This window comes from Equus przewalskii, chromosome 14 (assembly GCF_037783145.1).
Source record: "Equus przewalskii isolate Varuska chromosome 14, EquPr2, whole genome shotgun sequence".
Classification (NCBI taxonomy): domain Eukaryota; kingdom Metazoa; phylum Chordata; class Mammalia; order Perissodactyla; family Equidae; genus Equus; species Equus przewalskii.
Window position 1 is genome coordinate 15,371,779 of NC_091844.1, and position 22,064 is coordinate 15,393,842.

General features: G+C 41.7%; 1 protein-coding gene across 6 annotated transcripts; it reads left to right on the forward strand.

Annotated features, from left to right (window-relative positions):
* Nucleotides 1–538: 538 nt before the first annotated feature.
* On the forward strand, nt 539–15,046 carry IL36G (interleukin 36 gamma). 6 transcript variants are annotated; one of them, XM_008528433.2, is made up of 7 exons: nt 3,171–3,207; nt 4,662–4,736; nt 4,879–4,985; nt 7,415–7,482; nt 7,971–8,075; nt 8,941–9,080; nt 12,548–15,046. In XM_008528433.2, the coding sequence occupies exons 4-7, from the start codon at nt 7,434–7,436 to the stop codon at nt 12,755–12,757; spliced, it is 504 nt and encodes a 167-aa protein (XP_008526655.2). In that variant the 5' UTR covers nt 3,171–3,207; nt 4,662–4,736; nt 4,879–4,985; nt 7,415–7,433; the 3' UTR covers nt 12,758–15,046. The 6 variants fall into 6 exon arrangements, with proteins under 6 accessions (XP_070429731.1, XP_070429734.1, XP_070429733.1 ...); XM_070573630.1 differs by lacking the exons at nt 3,171–3,207; nt 4,662–4,736 and adding an exon at nt 539–1,419; XM_070573629.1 differs by lacking the exon at nt 4,662–4,736 and having other exon boundaries at nt 3,112–3,207.
* Nucleotides 15,047–22,064: the final 7,018 nt, after the last annotated feature.

The following is a 22,064-nucleotide window of genomic DNA, read 5'->3' on the forward strand; positions in this document are numbered from 1 at the left end:
TGCCACTGATGAGTGCCCGAACCACCACCAGCAGAGATCAGCAGAAAACCCTTGATATGGCACCATTCCCTGACAAAATCAGCCAGCTATCTGGTGGCAGACTGATTATATTGGACTATTCCATCATGAAGAGGTCAATGCTTTCTTCCTGTAGGGATTGATATACGTTCTGTGTACTGACTTGCCTTCTCAACTCATGGTATTTCTGTCAGTAACACCATTGTGGACTTACGGCATGACTTTATCTAAGGTGTCCCACATAGCATCCCTTCTGACCAAGGGAGACATTTTTCAGTAAAGGAACTGTGGCAACAAGCTCAACTCATGTAATTCATTGGCTTTACCACGTGCAGCTGTCTTGACAGCACAGTGGAATGGTCTGTTGAAGACTCACATGTAGTGCCAGCTGGAACATAACAGTCCGAGAGGGTGCTGTCTTACGGGAAGCAGTATATTCCTTAAACCACTGGCTGATATATGTTGCTATCTTCCTCATGACTGGAATGCACAGGTTCAAGAACCAAAGGGTTTTGAAGTCGGGCAGGGGTAGGGGGGAGTACCTCCTCTTACTCTTAAACCAAATAACCTACCGTAGGAATTTTTTCTTCTTGTTCTGTGCCCTTAGCCTCCGTAGATTGAAGGTTCTTGTGCCCAGGAATGACATGCTTTCTCCAGGGAATACAGTGAAGGATCTGAGAGACTGGAAGCTGAGATTGCCCCCTGGCCATTTTGGCCCCTCCTGTCGCTGAATAAGCAGAAAGGAGTCACCTTACTGGTTGGGGTGATTGATCCTGATTACTCAGGAAATCAGGGAAAACTGGGAAGCTGCTACTCAATAGGGGTAAACAGGACTATGTCTGGAACCCAAGGGATTCCCTCAAGCATGTCTTATTACTCCCTTGTCCAGTAGTTTTTGTCAACAGAAAACTGCAGCACCAATAAAGAAGAGTACCAAAGACTCAGGTTCCACAGAAAAGAAGGCTTGATTCACCCTCAAGGTGAAGAAGAGCATACAGCTGAGGTACTGGTAGAGGGTAAGGGGAACATGGAATGGGTGGAAGAAGGCAGCTAGGATTACCAAACTAGACCTTGTGAGTAGCTATAGAATCAAGGAGTGTATCAGTTGACTGCTTAACTGTTTCCCGCCACTCCTGCCTTTTCCTCTAACCACCTTATATGAATAATACTGGGAATGGCTTTAAAAAAGTTTCAGTTGAGAGTATGACCACATTGACCTAAATTACAATGACTCAGAAGCTGATGTCTTTTTATATTTCGATTGAGATAGGGAACACAGATCTCTCACTCATGGAGGAAGAACATGGACGTGAGGGGCAAAAGGCTTGGACTGTGCTGGATGACTTCCACTGACCCTTCAACATCCACTGGAAGGAAATTGGCAGATGGGAAGAGAGTGAGGTCAGGCTATTTATAGGCTGACTGCTTTTCTTGACAAAGGTCACAGCTCCTGCTAAATATCTCTCTCCACAAATCTCTCTCTCTCTGAGTTCTGGTAACCACTTTCTTCTCTTGTCTCTTCAGGCTTATGGGTGGTAAGGGCTGTATCCTACTGAAACTAGCTTTGGGATTTCCGTGTACTCTGCCCACATCTTTGTAAATAACTCCTTTATTACATTTATCTCAAATTGCCAGATTTGAATGTGTCATATGTTTCTTGTTAGGACTTGATTGACACAGCGTGGCTCCCACGTTGGCCCAAATAGACTTGAAAGACTTTGGTGTGAGAAAGACATTCTCTTTACCATAAGATATAAATGATGGAGCATGCAGTTCTGATCATCATAGACACTTATCTTACAGACTAGAAGGAACTTGCCCTTAAGTTATGAATGTTGGTTCAGAAAGAATTAAAAATGCTGATTCTTGCTGACATCAAAGAATTTTCAGAACAGCAACCCTGATCCTATACTACTTCTGGACTTCCAATTGTGTGATCTAGAGTCGACATTTTTATTGGTTTAGCCACTTTGAATCAGGTTTTTCCTGCTTTTGAAGCTGCAAGTAACTTAACTGCTAGATTCTTTGAAGTAGAATTGAGGGCTCAAAGGGCATGAACATTTGGATTTTTAATAGCTCCTGTGAAATTCCTTTCTAAAAAGGCTGTGCTGACTCATACACCGCTCGTACAGTGAGTGAGTCTATTTCCTTACACCATTGCCTATTATCATCTTTTTAATTTGTACCTTTCTGATGGGTGGAAACGGAATCTCGTTATTGCTTTGATTTGCATTTGCTAATTACTAGTATGGTTCAGTATAATTACTTCTATTTATTGGATATTTATATTTTTTCTCAGTGAAATGTTTTTTGCATTTATTGCTCACGTAGAATTATCTGTATTTTTCTTATTGATTAGCAGGAGCTATTTAACAAGTTTGAGTATTAACTATTAGCCTATTAGCTTGTTAGATGGGTTGCAAATATTTTCTCCCAGGTACCTTATCCTTTAACTTTCTTCCATGGTGTGTTTTGTCCAAAATTCTAAAATTTTGATGATGTTCAATTTATCATCTTTTCCTTCATGGCTTTTGCCTTTTCTGTAATGTGGATCATTGGGCAAAGGCTAGAAGTTCTCTGTCATTTGGCTCTTTGTCCAGGAATTTCAAACTTTAGGCATTTAACCTACAACTTTTCCTTAAATACCATGAGCTGTCCAATTAAGGCTTAAGCTGTTTATTTTTAATTTTTCAGTTGCACGTAAGTGTACAATTTAGTCCATAGTTGTTTTAAATTTAGAGAAACGTACATTTCTTGGAGCTATACAGATAGGTTCTTTTGTCTTAGTGCTTTTAATTCTGCTATTTATTTCTGCCATTTTGGTGAGTAGTTTGGGGTTATTTTTGTTGATTTGTCCTTCATTTTCACATGAGGGAGAGTAAACTGTTAAATAGCATGTTGGCCCAGATCCTAAAGTCTGGAGTTTCGTGAAGAAAGCAGTTTCAAGGAGACACGATCAGGCAACCCACAGGGAAGAACGTCTTGGACAGTGGGCTTGGGCTGTTTGGAGAGCAGAGGTTCAGGCATGTTCAACTACATCATCCCACCCACGCTGAGTAAAGGCTGACCTGCAGAGGCTGCCCTGGGAATTTCCTGGGCATTTCCCCAGATCTACTAGAGTATAAATAGCCCCACACAATCCTCCGTGGTTCATGGTCCACATCATGTTGCTCCATCAGTTCAACTGAGGTAAGTGCTAGTTCTTTTCCAGTAGCAATGCCTGGGCCAGACTGCCAGCCCTGCTGGTAGGTAGCCCTTGATAGGACCTAAGCTACAGTGGTTTTGGTAGTCTCAGAAGCCCCAGGGGAGCTGGTGGGCACCATAGCAGAGAGCCCCGGACTGGGGAGTTGGAAGTTGTAGATTCTATCCCTAATTCTACTATTAATTTGATTCTGTGTATTTGTCACCTGCAGGGGCCACATAACCTCTACTACTTCACAGTCCCTTCTGCTTTATTAGTTGTGATTGGCAGCTTGGGTACATGAATAAGTTGTTATGGAGATTGTGCATCTATGAGCAGATTCTAGAGATTCTAGTGGTGGTGAATACTCAAGCTTTCTCGCCCTACCTGGTTTCCATGACTTATCAAGATCATGGACATGTTATGTGAGCAAACTAGCAGGACTTGTTGTTATTGAACAAGCCTGGATGATAATGTCTTAGAGCTTGAAAATTGGAATCTGAACTTATTTGTGATCTCTTAAAATTATTTCCATGTCTAAGTTCTTTGACTTTATGAATACCCATTTGAATTCAATTCAAGCCACACTTAATGGTGTGCATAATTTTCATTGTTCTATGTGACAGTAAAACATTAATAGAAAGAATCTGGCAAACTGAATTATGTTTATATAGCAGAACCACATTCTTTACTTTTTATAACCAACATAAATATTGATAGTCTTCTCAGATATCGTATAATCACATTATTCATCCCTTCTATTCTAAGACAAAAGTGCTGGTCCATTTCTTGTAGATTGGCTCTCTGCTCTTCAATTATCCACCCCAATGGTTCAGTTCTTTCCTCTTTTCACTATCCCTCTTATTCCCTCTAATTTCTCTGATACCAGATCACAGTAAAGTTTAAACTGGAGACTTCAGAATGGATGCTGATTGCTGAGAATTGTGGGAAGTGCTGTATCCTCTGAATGTTAGGAAGTTAGGGAAAGGTCAGCATCAAGTGGAATAAGAGGCTAAGGCAAAAGAGGACACTTGTGACCATAATACACAGATTTTTGCAACCTTCTTCTGGGCATGAAAAATTCAAGCCATACCCAAAGGCTTTTGAATCAATAGAAATACAGTTCTCTAGGTTGTGTCGCTTGGGTCCTCTGAGCATCTCCTGGGCTGCCTCCTCCTCTCCACCTTTGTGGTTCGTGCACTCACCAGACCATACTCTCTTTTCAGAGGTCTGAGCCTCAGTTTGGCAGAGGACCCCTCTGAGCTCTGGCATCAGTCCTACAAGGTCCCTCCTTTGAGCACCTGTGTTCTTTTGTTCCCTCTTCTTTCCTTCCCACAGTTGTTACAATCTGGAATACCTCGGGAACTCCTTTTTACTCTGTAGCCTTCTAACACATGTGTAACCAGTTCTTCGTTTTCAATTTCCTATGTTTGAAATTCCTTGTGTGGGTTCTGCTTTCCAGACTGGCTCCTGATTGAAACAGAGACCTAAGGAATTTGGAGGCCAGATGATGGTGTCTTTTAGATGCTATTTTGTGGTGAGAATCCCAAGAAGGGGATATGTTGACTGATGCATAATGGAGAGGCTCTTCAACTGGGCAGAGGGGACTCAAGAGGTGACTGGCTGAGCCTGGCTTTGAGCAGAAGTGTGTCTGAATTTGTTACTGTGCTCTCTCCTAGGGTGACAGATAAACTGGAAGCCAAAAGTGATGGGATTGAGACCTCTGCAGGAAAGGACTAGGTTCCTCCAAGGCCAAAAACCAGATAGGGGTGGAAAGTATGAGAGGGTGAGCAAAGAGACTCTTTTCAGGATGGGAAAGAGGGGCTCACAGAGGGTTGCCTAGAAGATTCTGTCTTCTTCTTTACACTTTTTTCCCCCCAGCTAGACAGGTGAATATGAAGTTGTAGGTGCTTCTAGTCTGTCTCCTGAAATTCACTTCAGTCAATTTAACTTGTGCCTCAGAAAGTTTTTATGCTTGACTTCAGCGGACGGGATGGGGGTGTGTGTAAAAACTTGATCCACAGAAAAGTAACCGTTACCATTTATTGAGAACCTACAAATGTCCTGAACCACAAGAGCAGAGGGTGGCGGATAAGTTGGGACCTGGGGCTCCGTTTCTGGAGAAATCACTGCCTCCCTCTCTAGTCCTTAGGCAGTTCTGAAGTCCACTGTATTTTGGGGCCACCAGGGACCAGGCTTGCCTCAGTTAAGGGTGTGCTGCTCAGGGCCTGTGGCTCCCCCAGGGAATGGAGGTGCGTCTCTGAGGGACTGAAAGAGCAGAGGTAGGGAGCTTGCAGCCTAACTATCCTTTCAGGGGTGGCCTGAGATGGAGCAGTTGTGACCAGGATTGCCATATGGATCCTGCCTGAAGCACCCAGCTAATTTTGCAATCACAGGATTCGCTTAGTGGGACTGTAAAGGGCAACTTCCCAGCCCCAGGAGAAGGTCTCCCTCCACGAAGGGCCTGGCATTTCCAGTCCTAGCCCAGGAGTGACACAGCAGGAGAACTGAGCTCTGGGGAAATCCCTCAGTCTCCCCTTTCTGAGAAGCCCAGGGTCTGTCCTCTATTACTTGTAGGGCTTGACTGGGTGCTTACTGCTCAGGAAGCTCAGACAGGTCTGATAAATAAATGAAAAGCAATAATATATATTGGGGTATATATAGGTTGGAGGGAGCCATTTGGTTTAAAACGAATTTGGCCTGGCCTTGTTTTGCCGAAAGGGCCTGATGTGGTCTCTTGAGCATGTATTGTACAACTGTTTAAACATTCGCTATGTCCCAGAGGTAAGAATGACGCCCTTATGGGCTGGCCTGGTGGCATGGTGGCTAAGTTAGCACACTCTGCTTTGGTGGCCTGGGGTTTGCGGGTTTGGATCCCAGGTAGGGACGTACACCACTCCTCAGCCATGCCACTCCGTGGCAGTGACCAACATATACAGTGGAGGAAGATTGGCACAGATATTAGTTTAGGGCTAATCTTCCTCAAACAAAAAAAGAGGAAGATTGGCAACAGATGTTAGCTCAGGGCTAATCTTCTTCAGCAAAAACAAAGCAAAACAAAAACAAAAACAAAGAATGATGCCGTTAAAGATAGGGATGTAACTTCCCCCCATATCAGCATTTCTTTAAGGATAAGCATCTCTTCTTGGAGACTAAGGATTAATTACTGACCTGCTGTGCTCACCTTGTGACCACTGACCTGCTGACCACCGACCTACTGTGCCAGCTAAGCATCTCGAGACAGTAGTAAAAGGGACATTCCTATAATATGTGCTATATGCTCTTTGTTCCAAGATGGTATATAAACACTCAGTACACCCTACTTCTTTGATGCCCTTCTTTCCTTGGGGAAGGAAGTCCCTGGGCAATAGTCCTCAAACCTGGGTCATACTAAACTCACCCCAATTTTGATTTATAGATTGACCTTGGATTATTTGTGTCGATAGGTCATACTCATGCTGATGCTGTGATTTCTTCATCTGGGCCTCAGGGGATCTTCTGGCAGGAGGAACTGGCTTTCTTTCACGTCATACAATAGTCACACCCCACCAAGGAAGCTGCAGCCTCCCTATGCTCACCAGATAAATGACCCAGGTTCTGTCAGGGCCCGTCACTGCTCTTGGGAGCTGCTGGAGCTGTGATTCAGTCCCCTGTACTTTCGATAAAGGTCTTTCCTTGCCAGCCGATAGCAGGAAAGTCTTTTGACTCTGGAGCTTTCCCTCTTTTCTGTGCTTTAGGGCTCAGTGAAGGGATGGGGCCATGCCAGGCTGGCTCCGTATCTTGTCCTGTGCAGGGGTAGGTGCTTCTGATGGGGAGCTGCTAGGATCCTGAAGGAGCTGCCCTGGCACGAGTGCCTCCCCTGCTCCCAGGCAGAACCAGATGCCAATGAGAGGTGGGAGGGCTCCTGGGAGGAGGACGCACAGGCATAGAGGGCTGGGGGTATTTAAGGACAAAAGTCATGCCTGGCTTTGGAACTTCTAGGGAGAGACTATCATTGGCTGGATCTCTGGGTGGAGGAAATTCTGCCTGACCTCCCACCCCTGAGGCTGCCTTGAGGGTTTTTCTCAGGAAGTGGCTCAGATTTTCTGATTAGGGCTTTGTGTCAGGCCAGGCGTCCCAGCTCCCTGTCCAGAACAAGGACCTCAGGAACCAGTGTCCTGGGAAGGTTTTGGAAACATCTCCTGAGGCTCATATCTCTTATTGCTGTCCCCACAGGTGTTGAGACAACCCCACTATGTCAGACGTTCGAGGATCCCCTATCCCCGAAAGAACCCATGAAGCAGGTGATGTTGGGTGGGGGCCTGGAGGCCTGGGACATAGGCACTCATACCTGTCTTTTCTGAGCACCTCAGCATTCTTAGCCCCTCCCTGTATATGGCCCTTACCACCCAGTGCTGTCTATCTCCCGGTGGACCGTGGGCTTCCCAAGAGTGGGGACCAGTGCTTATTCACTGCTCTAGCTCCAGACCCAACATTGGGCCAAACACAGAATAGGCATCAAAAAGCATGGCTGGGTCTTGACACACATGTGCTATGGGACCGATGGTTTACCCTCTTAGACCAGTTACAGCCCTTTCCCTCCTCACCACAGCCCACAGCTCTACTGGAAAAGAAGGCCAGGCTGATAGGTCACTGAGTGCTGCCAGTTTTCATGTGTAAACCCTGGACTTTCCTTCCTAAAGGGCCTGGATTAGATAATCTTTCTCCTCGCACCTAGAAAAGCAGCCTAATCATAACGTTTCTTCATTATTCTTTTCCATTTAAACCTCAGTGAATAAACCTCAGACTGGCAAGGTCTCTGACTTGAGTCAGCAGGTGTGGATCCTTCAGGGTCAGACCCTCGTGACAGTTCCACGGAGTGACAGAGTGGCTGCAGGTGAGTGGTCATCCAGCAGCTGCTGCTCCTAGGAGGCAGCCTCCTCCCCTTTGTGCAGCCAGCATGCTGGCGCCAGCCTTTTGTTGAAGTGTGACTTTACAGTAGGGCTTGCCTGGAGGGAGGAGAATTTCATACCTGCCTGGGAAGGCATGCCTTGTTGTTCTTACTTGTGGTCAAGTCAGCTCCCACTTCTGGTGACCCTAAGAATGAGTGCTGTCCACAATATCTTGTCCTCAACAGACCTCTTCAGCTTCTGTAGACTCGTGCCTATGGCTTCCTTTATGGAGTCAATCCACCTCATACTTGGTCTTCCTCTTTTCCTGCTGCTTTCTACTTTTCCCAGCATTGTTGTCTTGGGCCAGGATAAAGATAACAGAGAGGCTAGAGCAGCTTCCTGAGGAGCAGGAGAGCTCCATTTAGTGAGAGAAAGGCTTGTCCTATGGAAGAGGAGCAGCTTGTTCTGCCCGACTTCAAAGTGTCCTGAAAGTGTCCTGAAATGGGTGGATACCACAGGAAGGCAGATTTCAACATCACATTAGCAAAACTTGCTAATGGACAGAGATCTCCAAGGATCAGAGAGGCTGCTTGGGGTTGGAGCTTTCCACCTCCAGATGTGTAAGCAGAGATGTGAAAATCTCATGGGCAGGGTCTGCCGTCTGTTTAACTCTTTGTGTTTGGTCCATTTCCTAGGGCAGTGATTGGCACATGGTGTGAATGAATGAATGAATATAGTGGTTGGCCATTTGGAAGGTCTAGCGTAGCAGGGATTGCACTCTTAAGGTCTCTTCCATATGCACCTGGAAAATACTGGTTTTTTCCTGACTTCTAAAGGACACTGACACCATCTCCCCTCTTATCTTTATAGTCACGGTCACTGTTGTCCCATGTAAGTATCCAGAGTCTCTTGAACAAGGCAAAGGGATTCCCATTTATCTGGGGATCCAGGATCCAGAAATGTGTCTGTCTTGTGAGGACGTTGAAGGGCAACCCACACTGCAACTGAAGGTGAGTGACTAAGAAAAATTTATTTAAAAAAAAAGGCAATTTCTTTTACAAGTGGTAGAAAAATCTAATTCTACAATTAAACAAGAAATATTCTCCTGTTCCTAAGCATATTTTCCTAACTCCTTTTGAGTTACGTGCATGAAATAGACTTTTCTTTGATTTATCCTGCCCCTCACTAGTTGAGGACTCTTGTCTTTCTTGAATATTGAGATGTTCTGAGCCATGGATTCTTCAAGTATATTCTTTTTTTCATTCTGCCTTCTCTCTTCTTTTGGAATTCCTATCCGTCAGTCGTTAGAATTTCTAGATCTCACTTCAATATCTCCTCTAACTTTCCATACTTTCTATCCATTCATTGTTTTTCTTTACTTTACTTTTCTTTTCCTTTTTGGTGTTGCATTCTAGGAGAATTTCTTTGTTCAATCTTCCAGGTCATGATTACATTTTAAGTCTTGTCCCATCTGCAAAATCATCTTTCTACTGTGTTTTCTGAAATGTCAATCTTTACCATGTCAATTCTCAAGCTTTCTAGTTGGTTCTTTTTTTAAATTTTTATAACTACTTGTTATAAAAAAGACTTATTCCTTAGACTTCAGTTTCATAAACTTCAGTTTAATTCAATTCAGCTCAATTCAATTTAATTCAATTCAGCAAATGTGTGGATTCTTATTGGTCTCCAGCACTGTCATGGGCATTTGAAATACATCAGTGTACAGAATGGCCAAGAGCCCTGCCCTCATGGGGCCTGGATTCTAGTGGGAGGAGAAAAATGGTAAACAATAAGTATAATAACAGGTAATTTGGTGATATGTCACAGGGTGTTACGTCCCCTGGAAAAGAACAATTAGAGCAGGATAAAAAGACTGGAAGTGCCAGGGACAGGTGGAGTCAGGTTTTCCTGCTAAATAGTGCAAGAGGCATCATTGGGAAGGTAAGATTTTAGCAGAGAGTAGACGGAGGCAGTGGAGTTAGCCAGCAGGGTGTCCAGCAAGAACAAGTTCAGGACTAGTGAAGAAACCAGTGTGGCAGGAGTGAATTGAGGAAGGAGAAGTTCAGAGAGAGAAAGATAGATCATGAAGGGCCTTGACGGTCTTTGTAAGGATTTTAACTTTCAATCTGAGTGAAATGGGAAATTATTAGAATGTTTTGAATAGAAGAGTGACATGAATAGACATAGGTTTGAAAAGGATTATTTTGGCTGCATTGAGAATAGATTGTGGGGGACAAGAATGAAAGTCCTGTGGCAGGCTTTGGGGTGATCTAGGTGTGATTTGGTGGGCAAGGGGACAGCAAGGGAGATAGGGAGAAGCTGGTCAGATTCTGGAAATTTTAAAAATTGAGGCAACAGGATTTCCTGACAGAGTGAATGTGGAATGTGATCAAGACAAGGACTGACAAAAGAAAAAAGAAGACAGTGACTGAGAATTACATTTTCAGCTATGTCCTGTCTGCTAAGCTGCCCTTTGATTGTGATTTTGTCCTCAGACAGACTGAGAATTGACTGTCGCATTCAGCAATGTACAGGTCATTAGGGACCTTCATGAGAGCAGTGTTGGTGCAGTGGCAGAGGCCAAAGTTTGGGTGGAGTTGAGGTTAAGAGAGGAATTGGGGGAGAGAAATTAGAGCCAGCAAATACAGACAACTGTTACAAGGAGTTTTCTGCAAAGGGGAATTGGGAGTGGTGGTGGGCAATCAAAATAGTTAATTTGAAGATGGTGAAATGACAGCGAATATGCTGATAGGAATGATTGAGCAGAGAAAGCAAGACTGATGGAGTATGAGAAAGCAGGGAGAATGGCTAGAGGAATACCCTTAAGTTGGTGAGTGCAGATGAAGCCTGTCACCCAGTCCTTCCCAGGCAGGAAGCTGAAAGTAAGGATGGAGAAGGAGGCATTAGAGTTTGAAATGGGAAAGTGTCCTTTTATTTATTAAACAGTCAACATATTTCCACTGAGTTTCTACATGTTAAGGAATATAGTCTGTTCTTCTTAAGATGAACAAGTCTGGCAATAATTAAATGACTGGTGAATAAATGTGCTAAGTTCAGAGAGGGATTGGAACTAATGAAGAAAATAACCCAGTAATGAGATAGTGGTGGGTAGGAGGAGGGGGTTTGAGACCTCCTTTGGCTAGGAAATTCATGGAGTTTCTCCCCAATGAGGTGGCATTTGAGCTGGGAGGTGAGTAATGGGAAGGAGTTGGCCATGGGAAGATGGGGGGCAGAGCATCCGGGGGAGTGAGAGTAAGTGCCAGGGCCCTGGGGCAGGAATACCTCCATGTCTGAGGGGAAGGAAAAAGATGGGTGTGGCCAGAGCAGAGTGAGCATGCAGAGAAGTGATAGGAGGTAAGGGCAGTGAGGTGGGCAAGAGCTGAACGGCATAGACCCTGCAGGCTTTGTGAAAAAGTTTGGATTTTATTGTAATACAATTGAAAATCATATAAAACATTTAAGCCAGAAGATAACACAATCCTATTTATTCAGTGGTTTCAGTTGAAAGGTCATTCATCTGCTTTGTGGAGAACGGATGGTAAGGAAGGGAGCAGGTGATAGATTGGGGCTTTGGGAGTGTGTGAGGGGTATGAGAAGTGGCCTGTTCAGGAAATATTTTGGAAATAGAGTTCACAGGCCTTGCTGCTGGGATTGAAGAAAGCGGTATCAAAGTGACTCCTAGGTTTTTGGCCACCCAAAGAATTGGAGAGATTCACTGGAAGTCATTAGCGGAGTAAAGGAATCTTATGGAAGAACTCCCCCGTCAGGGGAGAATGGCCTGCATTACGGAGGATTCTTATGTCTCTCTGGAGATCTTACACATATGTAATTTTACTTAGAAATACTTATTTTAGCTAAATATACAATTTATGCATATACAAATATATACATATGCAAAATCTACTTCTTTATAAAAGAAGGCATTTTCTGATTGCTCTATTTGCCTTGTTCCTTTGCATGCAAATCCTTTGTTTTGTCAGACCTTCTTGTGTCTTTTTCCCGGCATTGACCTTTCTCACATGTGGGCAGTTGGTCAGAGACCCACACCCCCAGCCTGGCCATCCTTTGTCAGAGCAGTGGTTCTTGCAGGCTGGTGGCTCTCCCTGGTGCGGCTTTGGTGAGGGCGGTCCTTGGCTTACTGCTGCAAATTTGCATCTCCTTCCCTTTTCTAGAGGGCCCTCCCAGCCTCTTTTGTAAGGAGAATTCCAATTTATTGTTCCAGTGTGGCCACTTGTTCATTAACCTGTCCCTTGCGTCTGTCTGACGCCATCTCTGGATTAGAGGCTGGGACCTGGGCAGGTGAGCTTTCCTGCATGCTTACTCTGCTGCTCCTTTGAAACGTGTGCATCCAGGCCCGCTCTAAAAGAGGGATAAGGCCCTCTCGATCTTTGGAACACTTAGTAGTTGTGTACAGGTAACCTTGAACTACTCAAACAGCCTCAGCTTCTCCTCCTGGGCATTCTCTGTCACGTTTCAGGAGCAGAAGATATTGGAGCTGTACAACCAAGCTGAGCCCGTGAAGCCCTTCCTCTTCTACCACGTCAAGACTGGCAGGACCTCCACCTTCGAGTCCGTGGCCTTCCCTGGCTGGTTCATCGCCTCCTCCGAGAGAGGCCAGCCGATCTTCCTCACTTCTGACCAGGGGGCAGTGCACAATACTGCCTTCAACATCGATTTCAGTGCTTGAACTCAGCCTGGAGGTGGCAGCTTAGTCAGAGGTTTTGTCTTAAATTTTCTAGTTCCTAGTGTGTTTTCATCTATATTATTGCAGTGTCATTTCACATCAGTGCTGAGAGGTGAGCTGGGCCCTGTTCTCATCTCATTTGTGAATGGAGCAGAAGCGGTGACTTCATGACAACCGAGGAATAGAATATGGGCTCAGAGCAGGAGGGAGGGGTGGTGTAAGGCTCTTCTCCCAAGCTGAAGCTGTCCTGCCCACAAGCCATTTGCATGAGCACATCAGGACCCAAAGATGGTAGAGCCTTCTCCTGAGGGTGGACATGAAAAAGCCCAGAGCTCATGAATCTTACCCAAGATCGCGTGGCTACCATGCAAATGATCTTTGTTTTTCTTTTGCTTTGTTTTCTTTCCTACTTGGATTACATTTTCTGTATTCTCTATAGTTTGCCAGTACACCTCCAAGTGTGTGATACATCCTGTTAAGGGTTAGGCCCTTTTAAAGAAAAATAATGTTTAACAGTAATAAAATATTTTTGTCCTAATTCTAACGTGTAAACAGAAAGCCAAATATAAACTTCATATGTTCATACCATAAAAAGACTAAAACAGATATAGAATGAAACAGAAAACAAAGAGTAACCTGAAATTAGCAAAAGAGGAATTGAATGAGGACGTCACAGTGGGTGAGCCCAGGACTGGGGGAGAAGGGACAGTGATCCATGGTGACTGGGTGCGTGGGAGGTTAAGCATGTGAAAGCACCACTAGCTGTATACTTTCTCTACAGTCTCACAGCTTTGCTTTCTCCCTGCTTCCTCCAGTCTTTTCCTTTCAGGCAAACTCAGCATCCACATATGCCCTTTAAAAACTGTAGTAAAGGTACTTTTTGTGGAACAGATAGCCTGGGTCACTCCCCAGCCATGCTTCTGGTGATGTATTCTGATGAAATTTAATAACTGATTGTGGGTATAACTGGAGAAAGACGTAGCTCAGATCTGGTCCTGTATATGATAGATTTCTTCTTTTGACCCTGATACTACAAACGCAGAATATTCTGTTTGCTTAAGTACTGTCTCCAAAATAGCACCAGTAACTTAAGGGTTTTTTTTTTCTGCTTTTGGACAATCAGACCACATACTCTGCTAGGCATGCCAGTGAGCAATCAGTAAGCACTGATTTATTACAATGTCTCTTGATTCTTTAAAGTGTTCTTCTTCAACTAAATATAATTTTAGCACTGCAGTTTTATAAAAATCAACATTAAAATGGCACTATGCTAATTAGTTTTAGAATATCAAATAGAATAATTAGTCACTGGATATTTACTGCTGTACTCACTGCTAATAAATGGTGGCAGCTTGTTACATCTGCCAATTTACATTGTTACATTGTCAGTTGTTACATCTGACAACTGGGATCTTATGACACATTTGCTTGTGACATGATTATAGTTCTGAGTGCTACAGCATTGCCATCCTACCACAGGCTGTGTGATGATTCAGTTTCCCCATCTCCTTTCTCTACTGTGAAAACTTTATTCGTGCTGGCTCTGTGACTCCTTGGATTGACACTTGGCACAGAAGAGCTCAAACAAAACCTCAAATATGAGTCCTGGTGTCATGTAGCTGGATTCAAAGGTAAAGTGGTCATCCTGTTGATCCAAAAGAGGTTTTGATAACTATTTAGAGTGTAATTAAAATGAAAACACAATAATCTCATAGCTTCTGGAGCCTGGAGAACAGACTTCCATGGACACCTGCCTTACGCATCACATTTGAGATCTGCCACAGCATATGAAATCACAGAAGGCCCCTGTGAGTAGCAACACCCTCATTTTCAGGCAATTGCCTGGTGCACACCTATTTTCACATATTTGCTGTATCAAATGCTCTTGAGTTTGAGTACCAGGAGCTCCGGGCCAACATTCACTGAAGGATTTTGTTCCTTTGGCTCTTTAGCACATAGGTACTGTCAAGGGCCTGATGCACTGGGCGAGGGGCTTTTGGATTCCAGGGAAGGAATCGAGAAACTTGCTACCAAAATCACAATTGCAGAGAAAACAGTTGAGTGGGGTGTTTCTCTGTCAAGCTGCTTTGGGGCTGATATCTTCTGGCACCAGGATCCCCGAAGGGCAAAGGCTGCTTCCTGAAGCTGGACCTGAAGACACTGTCTCTTAACTCATGAACAACTGGGCATGAGGACTGAAGATGCTGCCTCCAGGACCTTGAGAACAATGTTTGTACTTAATAATTCTTCATGTCAATAAAACATTAATTTTTATTTCTTAGACTTTAAAAAGTTGTTTAAAAGAATATTCTTACCAAAGTAATACATGTCTGGGGTAAAAGCAATATTCTCCTGTCCCAGTACTATTTCCGTGAAGCACCTGCTAACTCTTTTCAGTTCTTTTCCCATTTTTCCTTCGTGTGTCTGGGTATATCCTTTGTTAAAAACAAAATTTCAACCGAGTAAATTTGAAGATCTAATTGGCTTCACTCACTGGTTCGTGAATGGGGCAGCATCCATGTAGCAAGCAGAGAGATACTCTGAGAACTGTACAGATGGAAGGTTTTATAGGCAGAAGGAGGGTGCGGTAAGGAAGTTGTTAGTGAAAGAGAAGAAAGCATAGTTTCAGGCCAGGGCATCTTCTCTTAGGGGAAAGGGAAAGGCAGGGGTTTTATCATGTAATTATCTCACCAGTGCTAATCAGGAAATTTCAGAGTGACTGTTAACAAGGTCACATTCCTGCCATAGGTTGAAACCATAATGAAATCTTGATTTGCTGTCATGGCGCGAAATGACTCCATTTTGGGCCTGTTATTTCTTTTTTAACAGTTTGTACTTCTATTTCTTGAAGTACCAACTTTAGACATTATCTTTTCTACCAGACTGATGTCATTTGCATCTCTACTGGACAAAAATCATATGCTTTTTATGTTTTCTACAAGTTAATAGTAAGTGGTAAGTCACATAAAGTTGTTTTTATAGTGAGTAAGATGAAACTTGGGTGGCCCTGCTAGACAATGCTCTAGTATGACATTGAAAAGGCATACAATGATCTTTTTGCATTTTTTTTTAGATTTGGATAATTTTCTTAATGACATCATCTCCTTTAGCCTTTTCATTTTGTGAGTGAGAAAAGGGAGGTACACGGAGTGGACACAACTTGATGAGAGTGGCACTGACATTTAGTAATAGAACTGGAAATAATGATACTCTTGATTTTGGTCTTTCAATTTCTGTCTCCTGGACCTGGAATGTTATGAGACACTGTGTGAGAAATCAGCAGCAATTACGCAGAGCAAGACAGCAGAGCAAAGTGTGAGCCACCCCCTCCCGTCATTAGCGCTGTCCTTATCTAGCAGGGTGTCAGCAGATGACCCACCCAGGGCGGATCACCCTTGGCCATCTAAACATATGTGTGTTATGTAATGATATAAATGCTGAAATGTATTGTGTACCTGTATTTCTCAAACTTGAAACAACATCAAAATCACCTGGGGTGGGCACTAAAAACCCAGGTATTTAGACTCCAAACCTAGTAAATTAAAACCCATTCCCCTCGAAATTCCAAGTTACTAGGTTTAGAGCAGGACCTCAGAATCAATATTTTACTAAGGACCCTAAGGAATGCTGATTAACCAAGCCTGGGAAATACTCCTCTGGTCCATCCCAGTGGAGTTTCACATGTAAAAAGATTCAGATTAGTCATGCTTGGGATGATTTATGTGCTTCTACAGAAATAAAGAGATATATAGAGATTTATACTTGTTGATTTTGTTGACATTTACTTCTGTAAGGTTGTTCTCACTTGAGTGATTCAAAAGTGAATTGAACAGGGGCCAGCCTGGTGCAGAGATTCCGTTTGCACGTTCTGCTTTGGTGTCCTGGGGTTTGCTGTTTCGGATCCTGGGTGCACACCTGTGCATCACTTGTCAAGCCATGATGTGGCCGGCATCCCACATATAAAGTAGAAGAAGATGGGCACAGATGTTAGCTCAGGGCCGGTCTTCCTCAGTAAAAAGAGGAGGATTGGTGGCAGATGTTAGCTCAGGGCTAACCTTCCTCAAAAAGAAAAAAAAAGTGAATTGAACAAAATGACTTGTATAAAAATATCCAAACTCTCAAATAAAATTTCATAATGTTCCATAGCTGGAAAGAACCCAAATTTCCATTGGCCAGTGAATGGATAAACAAGATGTGTTATATTCATACAAAGGAATACTACTCAGCAATAAAAAGAAACGAACTACCAATAGACATTCAACTGGATTAATGCCGAAAACATTGAGGATGCCAGACACAAAAGGGTTCGTATTGTGTGATTTTGTTTACAAGCAGTTCAAGAATAGGTAAAACTAATCTATGATGATAGAAATCAGAAAAGCAGTTACTTTGGTGGGGGTAATGAGAGATAGAAGATTCTAAAAGCTGCCGTAGAGCTAAAACATCACACCCATAGAATCAAAAACCACCACAATGGCTTTGCTTTTCTCTGCAGCAACATAGTAAGCCAGAAGTCAATGGAAGGATGCTTTCTACATTCTGAAGGAAAATGATTTCCATCATAGAATTCCATACCCAGTCAATCTATCAATTAAGTACAAGAGTAGAATAGACCTATTTTCTTTTTTTTTCTTGCAGTAACATTGGTTTAATAGCATTATATATATTTCAGGTGTACATCATTATATTTTGATTTCTGTGTAGATTACTTCATGTGCACCACCCGAAGACTAATTACAATCCATCACCACACACGTGTGCTTAATCACTCCTTTTGCCCTCCTCCCTTCCCCCCTTCCCATCTGGTAACCGCCAATCTAATCTCTGTTTCTATGTGTTTATTTGTGGTGGTTTTATCTTCTTCTTTTGAGTGAGATCATACAGTATTTGACTTTTTCCCTCTGACTTCTTTCACTTAGCATAATACCCTCAAGGTCTATCCATGTTGTCACAGATGGCTGGATTTCATCATTTTTATGGCTGAGTAGTATTCCATTGCGTATATATACCACATCTTCTTTATACATTCGTCCCTTGATGGGCAACTAGGTTGCTTCCGAGTCTTGGCTATTGTGAATAATCCTGCAATGAACAAAGGGGTGCATGTATCTTTATGCATTCATGTTTTCATGTTCTTTGGATAAATACCCAGCAGTGGAATAGCTGGATCATATGGTAGTTCTATTCTTAATTTCTTGAGGAATCTCCATACTGTTTTCCATAGTGGCTGCACCAGTTTGCACTCCCACCAGCAGTGTATGAGAGTTCCCTTTTCTCCACCTCCTCTCCAACATTTATTGTTTCCTGTCTTGTTAATTATAGCCATTCTGATGAGAGTGAACTGATATCTCATTGTAGTTTTTTGTTGTTGTTTTTGTTTTTTAAAGATTTTATTTTTTCCTTTTTCTCCCCAAAGCCCCCCGGTACATAGTTGTATATTCTTCGTTGTGGGTCCTTCTAGTTGTGGTATGTGGGATGCTGCCTCAGCGTGGTTTGATGAGCAGTGCCATGTCCGCGCCCAGGATTCGAACCAATGAAACACTGGGCCGCCTGCAGCGGAGCGCGCAAACTCAACCACTCGGCCATGGGGCCAGCCCCCTCTCATTGTAGTTTTGATTTGCATTTCTCTGATAGTTAATGATGTTGAACATCTTTTCATGTGCCTGGTGGCCATCTGTATATCCTCTTTGGAGAAATGTCTGTTCAGATCTTTGGCTCATTTTTTAATTGGCTTGTTAGATTTTTCATGGTTGAGATGTATTAGTTCTTTGTATATTTTGGATATTAACCCCTTATCAGATGTATGGTTTGCAAATATCTTCTTCCAATTTTTATGTGTCTTTTCATTTAGTTGATGGTTTCCTTTGCTGTGCAGAAGCTTTTTAGTTTGATGTAGTCCCATTTGTTTATTCTTTCTACTGTTTCCCTTGCCCCATCAGAGATGGTGCTTGAAAATATGCTAAGACTAATGTCAAAAAACATACTGCCTATGTTTTCTTCTAGAAGTTTAATGGCTTCAGATCTTACATTCAAGTATTTAAATGATTTGGAGTTAATTTTTGTGTGTGGTGTAAGATAATGGTCTACTTTCGTTCTTTTGCATGTGGCTGTCCAGTTTTCCCAACACCATTTATTGAAGAGACTTTCCTTTTCTGATTGTATGTTCTTGGCTCCTTTGTTGAAAATTAGGTGTCCATAGATGTGTGGGTTTATTTCTGGGCTCTTGATTCTGTCCCATTGATCTCTGTGTCTGTTTTTGTGCCAGTACCATGCTGTTTTGGTTGCTATAGCTTTGTAGTACGTTTTGAAATCTGGGAGTGTGATACCTCCAGCTTTATTCTTTTTTCTCTGGATTCTTTTGGCTGTTTGGGGTCTTTTGTTGTTCCATATACATTTTAGGATTTCTTGTTCTATTTCTGTGAAAAATGTTGTTGGAACTTTGATAGTGATTGCATTGAATCTGTAGATTGCTTTAGGAAGTATGGACATTTTACCTATGCTAATTCTTCCAATCCAAGAGCATGGGATATCTTTCAGTTTCTTTGTGTCTTCTTCCATTTCTTTCAACAAGATTTTGTAGTGTTCAGTGTACAGATCTGTCACCTCTTTGGTTAAGTTTGTTCCTAGGTATTTTATTCTTTTTGCTGCAATTGCAAATGGGATTGTATTCTTAATTTCTCTTTCTGCTACTTTGTTCTTAGTGTATAGAAACACAACTGATTTTTGTATGTTGCTTTTGTATCCCACAACCTTGCTGTATTCATTTATTATTTCTAAAAGTGGATTCTTTAGGGTTTTCTATATATAAAATCATGTCATCTGCAAATAGTGACAGTCTCACTTCTTCCTTTACAATTTGGATTCCTTTTGTTTCTTTTTTTTGCCTGATTGCTCTGGCTAGACTTCCAATGTTATGTTAAATAAGAGTGGTAACAGTGGGCAACCTTGTCTGGTTTCTGTTCTTAAAGGGATAGCTTTCAGTTTTTCACCACTGAGAATGATATTAGCTGTGGGTTTGTCATATATAACCTTTATTATATTGAAGTATACCTCAACATAATTTCCTTCTATACCCATTTTCTTCAAAGTTTTTATCATAAATGGATCCTTTATCTTGTCAAGATGCTTTCTCTGCATCTATTGAGATGATCATGTGATTTTTATTCTTCATTTTGTTAATGTGGTGTATCACATTGATTGATTTGGGGATGTTGAACCATCCCTGCATCCCTGGAATAAATCCTACTTTATCATGATGTATGATCTTTTTAATGTATTGCTGTATTCAATTTACTAGTATTTTGTTGAGGATTTTTGCATTGATGTTCATCAGTGATATTGGCTGTAATTTTCTTTTTTTGTGTTGTCCTTGTCTGGTTTTGGTATCAGGGTAATGTTGGCTTCGTAGAAGGAGTTAGGAAGCTTCCCATCTTCTTCAATGTTCTGGAAAGTTTGAGGATAGATATTAAGTCTTCTTTGGATGTTTGGTAGAATTCACCAGGGAAGCCATCTAGTCCTGGACTTTTATTTCTTGGGAGGTTTTTGATTTTAATTTCAATCTCCTTACTGGCGATTGGTCTATTCAAATTCTCTATTTCTTCTTGATTCAGTTTTTGAAGATTGTATGATTCTAAGAATTTGTCCATTTCTTCTAGATTATCCAATTTGTTGGCATATAGCTTTTCATAGTATTCTCTTATAATCTTTTGCATTTCTGAGGTGTCCATTGTAAGTTCTCCTCTTTCATTTTTGATTTTAATTATTTGGGACTTCTCTCTTTTTTTCTTGGTGAGTCTAGCTAAATGTTTGTCAATTTTGTTTATCTTTTTAAAGAACCAGCTCTTGGTTTCATTGATTTTTTCTATTTTTTTTTCAGTCTGTATTTCATTTATTTTTGCTCTGATTTTTATTATTTCCTTCCTTCTACTGATTTTGGGCCTGGTTTGTCCTTCTTTTTCCAGTTCCTTTAGGTGCACTGTTAGATTGTCTATTTGAGATTTTTCTGTTTGTTGAGGTAGGCCTGTATTGCTATAAACTTCCCTCTTAGAAGCACTTTTGCTGTATCCCATAGATTTTGGCATGCTGTATTTTCATTTTCATTTGTCTCCAGGTATTTTTTGATTTCTCTTTTGATTTCTTCATTGACCCAATCGTTGTTCAGTAGCATTTTTTTTAATCTCCACATATTTGTGGCTTTTCTGATTTTCTTCCTGTAGTTGATTTCTAGTTTCATAACTTTGGGTCAGAAAAGATGGTTGGTATTATTTCAATCTTCTTAACTTTATTGAGATTTGTTTTGTGGCCTAATATGTGATCTATCCTGGAGAATGTTCCATGTGCATTCGAAAAGAATGTGTATTCTGTGGTTCTTGAACGAAATGTTCTGTATATATCTACTAAGTCCACCCGGTCTAATATGTCATTTAAGACCAGTGTTTCCTTATTGATCTTCTGTTTGGATGATCTATCCATTGGGGTAAGTGAACTGTTAAAGTCCCCTACTATTATTATGTCACTTTCAATTTCTCCTTTTATGTCTGTTAATAATTGCTTTATATATTTAGGTGTGCCTATCTTGGGCACACAGATATTTGCAAGTGTTATATCCTCTTGTTGGATTGTTTCCTTTATCATTATGTAGTGCCCTTCTTTGTCTCTTGTTACAGTTTTTGTTTTAAAGTCTATTTTGTCTGATACAAGTATTGCTATCTCAGCTTTCGTTTATTTGTCATTTGCATAGAGTATCTTTTTCCATCTCTTCACTTTCAGTTTGTGCGTGTCTTTAGGTCTGAAGTGTGTCTATTGTATGCAGCATATATATGGGTCTTGTTTTTTTATCCAATCAGCCACCCAATGCCTTTTGATTGGAGCATTTAGTCCATTGACGTTTAAAGTAGCTAATGATAAGTATATACTTATTGCCATTTTGTTACTTTTTTTCTGGGTGTTTTAGTAGTTCTTGTCTGTTCTTTTCTTCTTCTCTTGCTCTCTTCCCTTGTGGTTTGATGACTTTCTTTAGTATTATGTTTGGGTTCCTTTCTTTTAATTACTTGTGTATTTATTATAGGTTTCTGGTTTGTGATTACCATGAGGTTTATATATAATAACCTAAATTTAAAGCAATCTATATTGAGTTGATGGTCTCTTTAGTTTGACCTCTTTCTAAAAGCCCTACTCTTTTACTCACCTCCTCCCACATTTTATGTTTTTGATATCATATCTAAACTCTTTGTGTGTGTGTGTATCTATTACCCGCTTATCATTGAAGTATGTGATTTTAGTACTTTTATCTGTTGACTTTCATATTATC

Bases quoted from the DNA above. Each gene is read 5' to 3' on its own strand.
- IL36G (XM_070573630.1), top strand. From the start codon at position 7,434: ATGTCAGACGTTCGAGGATCCCCTATCCCCGAAAGAACCCATGAAGCA. The intron at 7,483-7,970 runs GTGATGTTGGGT...TTTAAACCTCAG, and splicing joins CGAAAGAACCCATGAAGCAG to TGAATAAACCTCAGACTGGC. The intron at 8,076-8,940 runs GTGAGTGGTCAT...TTATCTTTATAG, and splicing joins GAGTGACAGAGTGGCTGCAG to TCACGGTCACTGTTGTCCCA.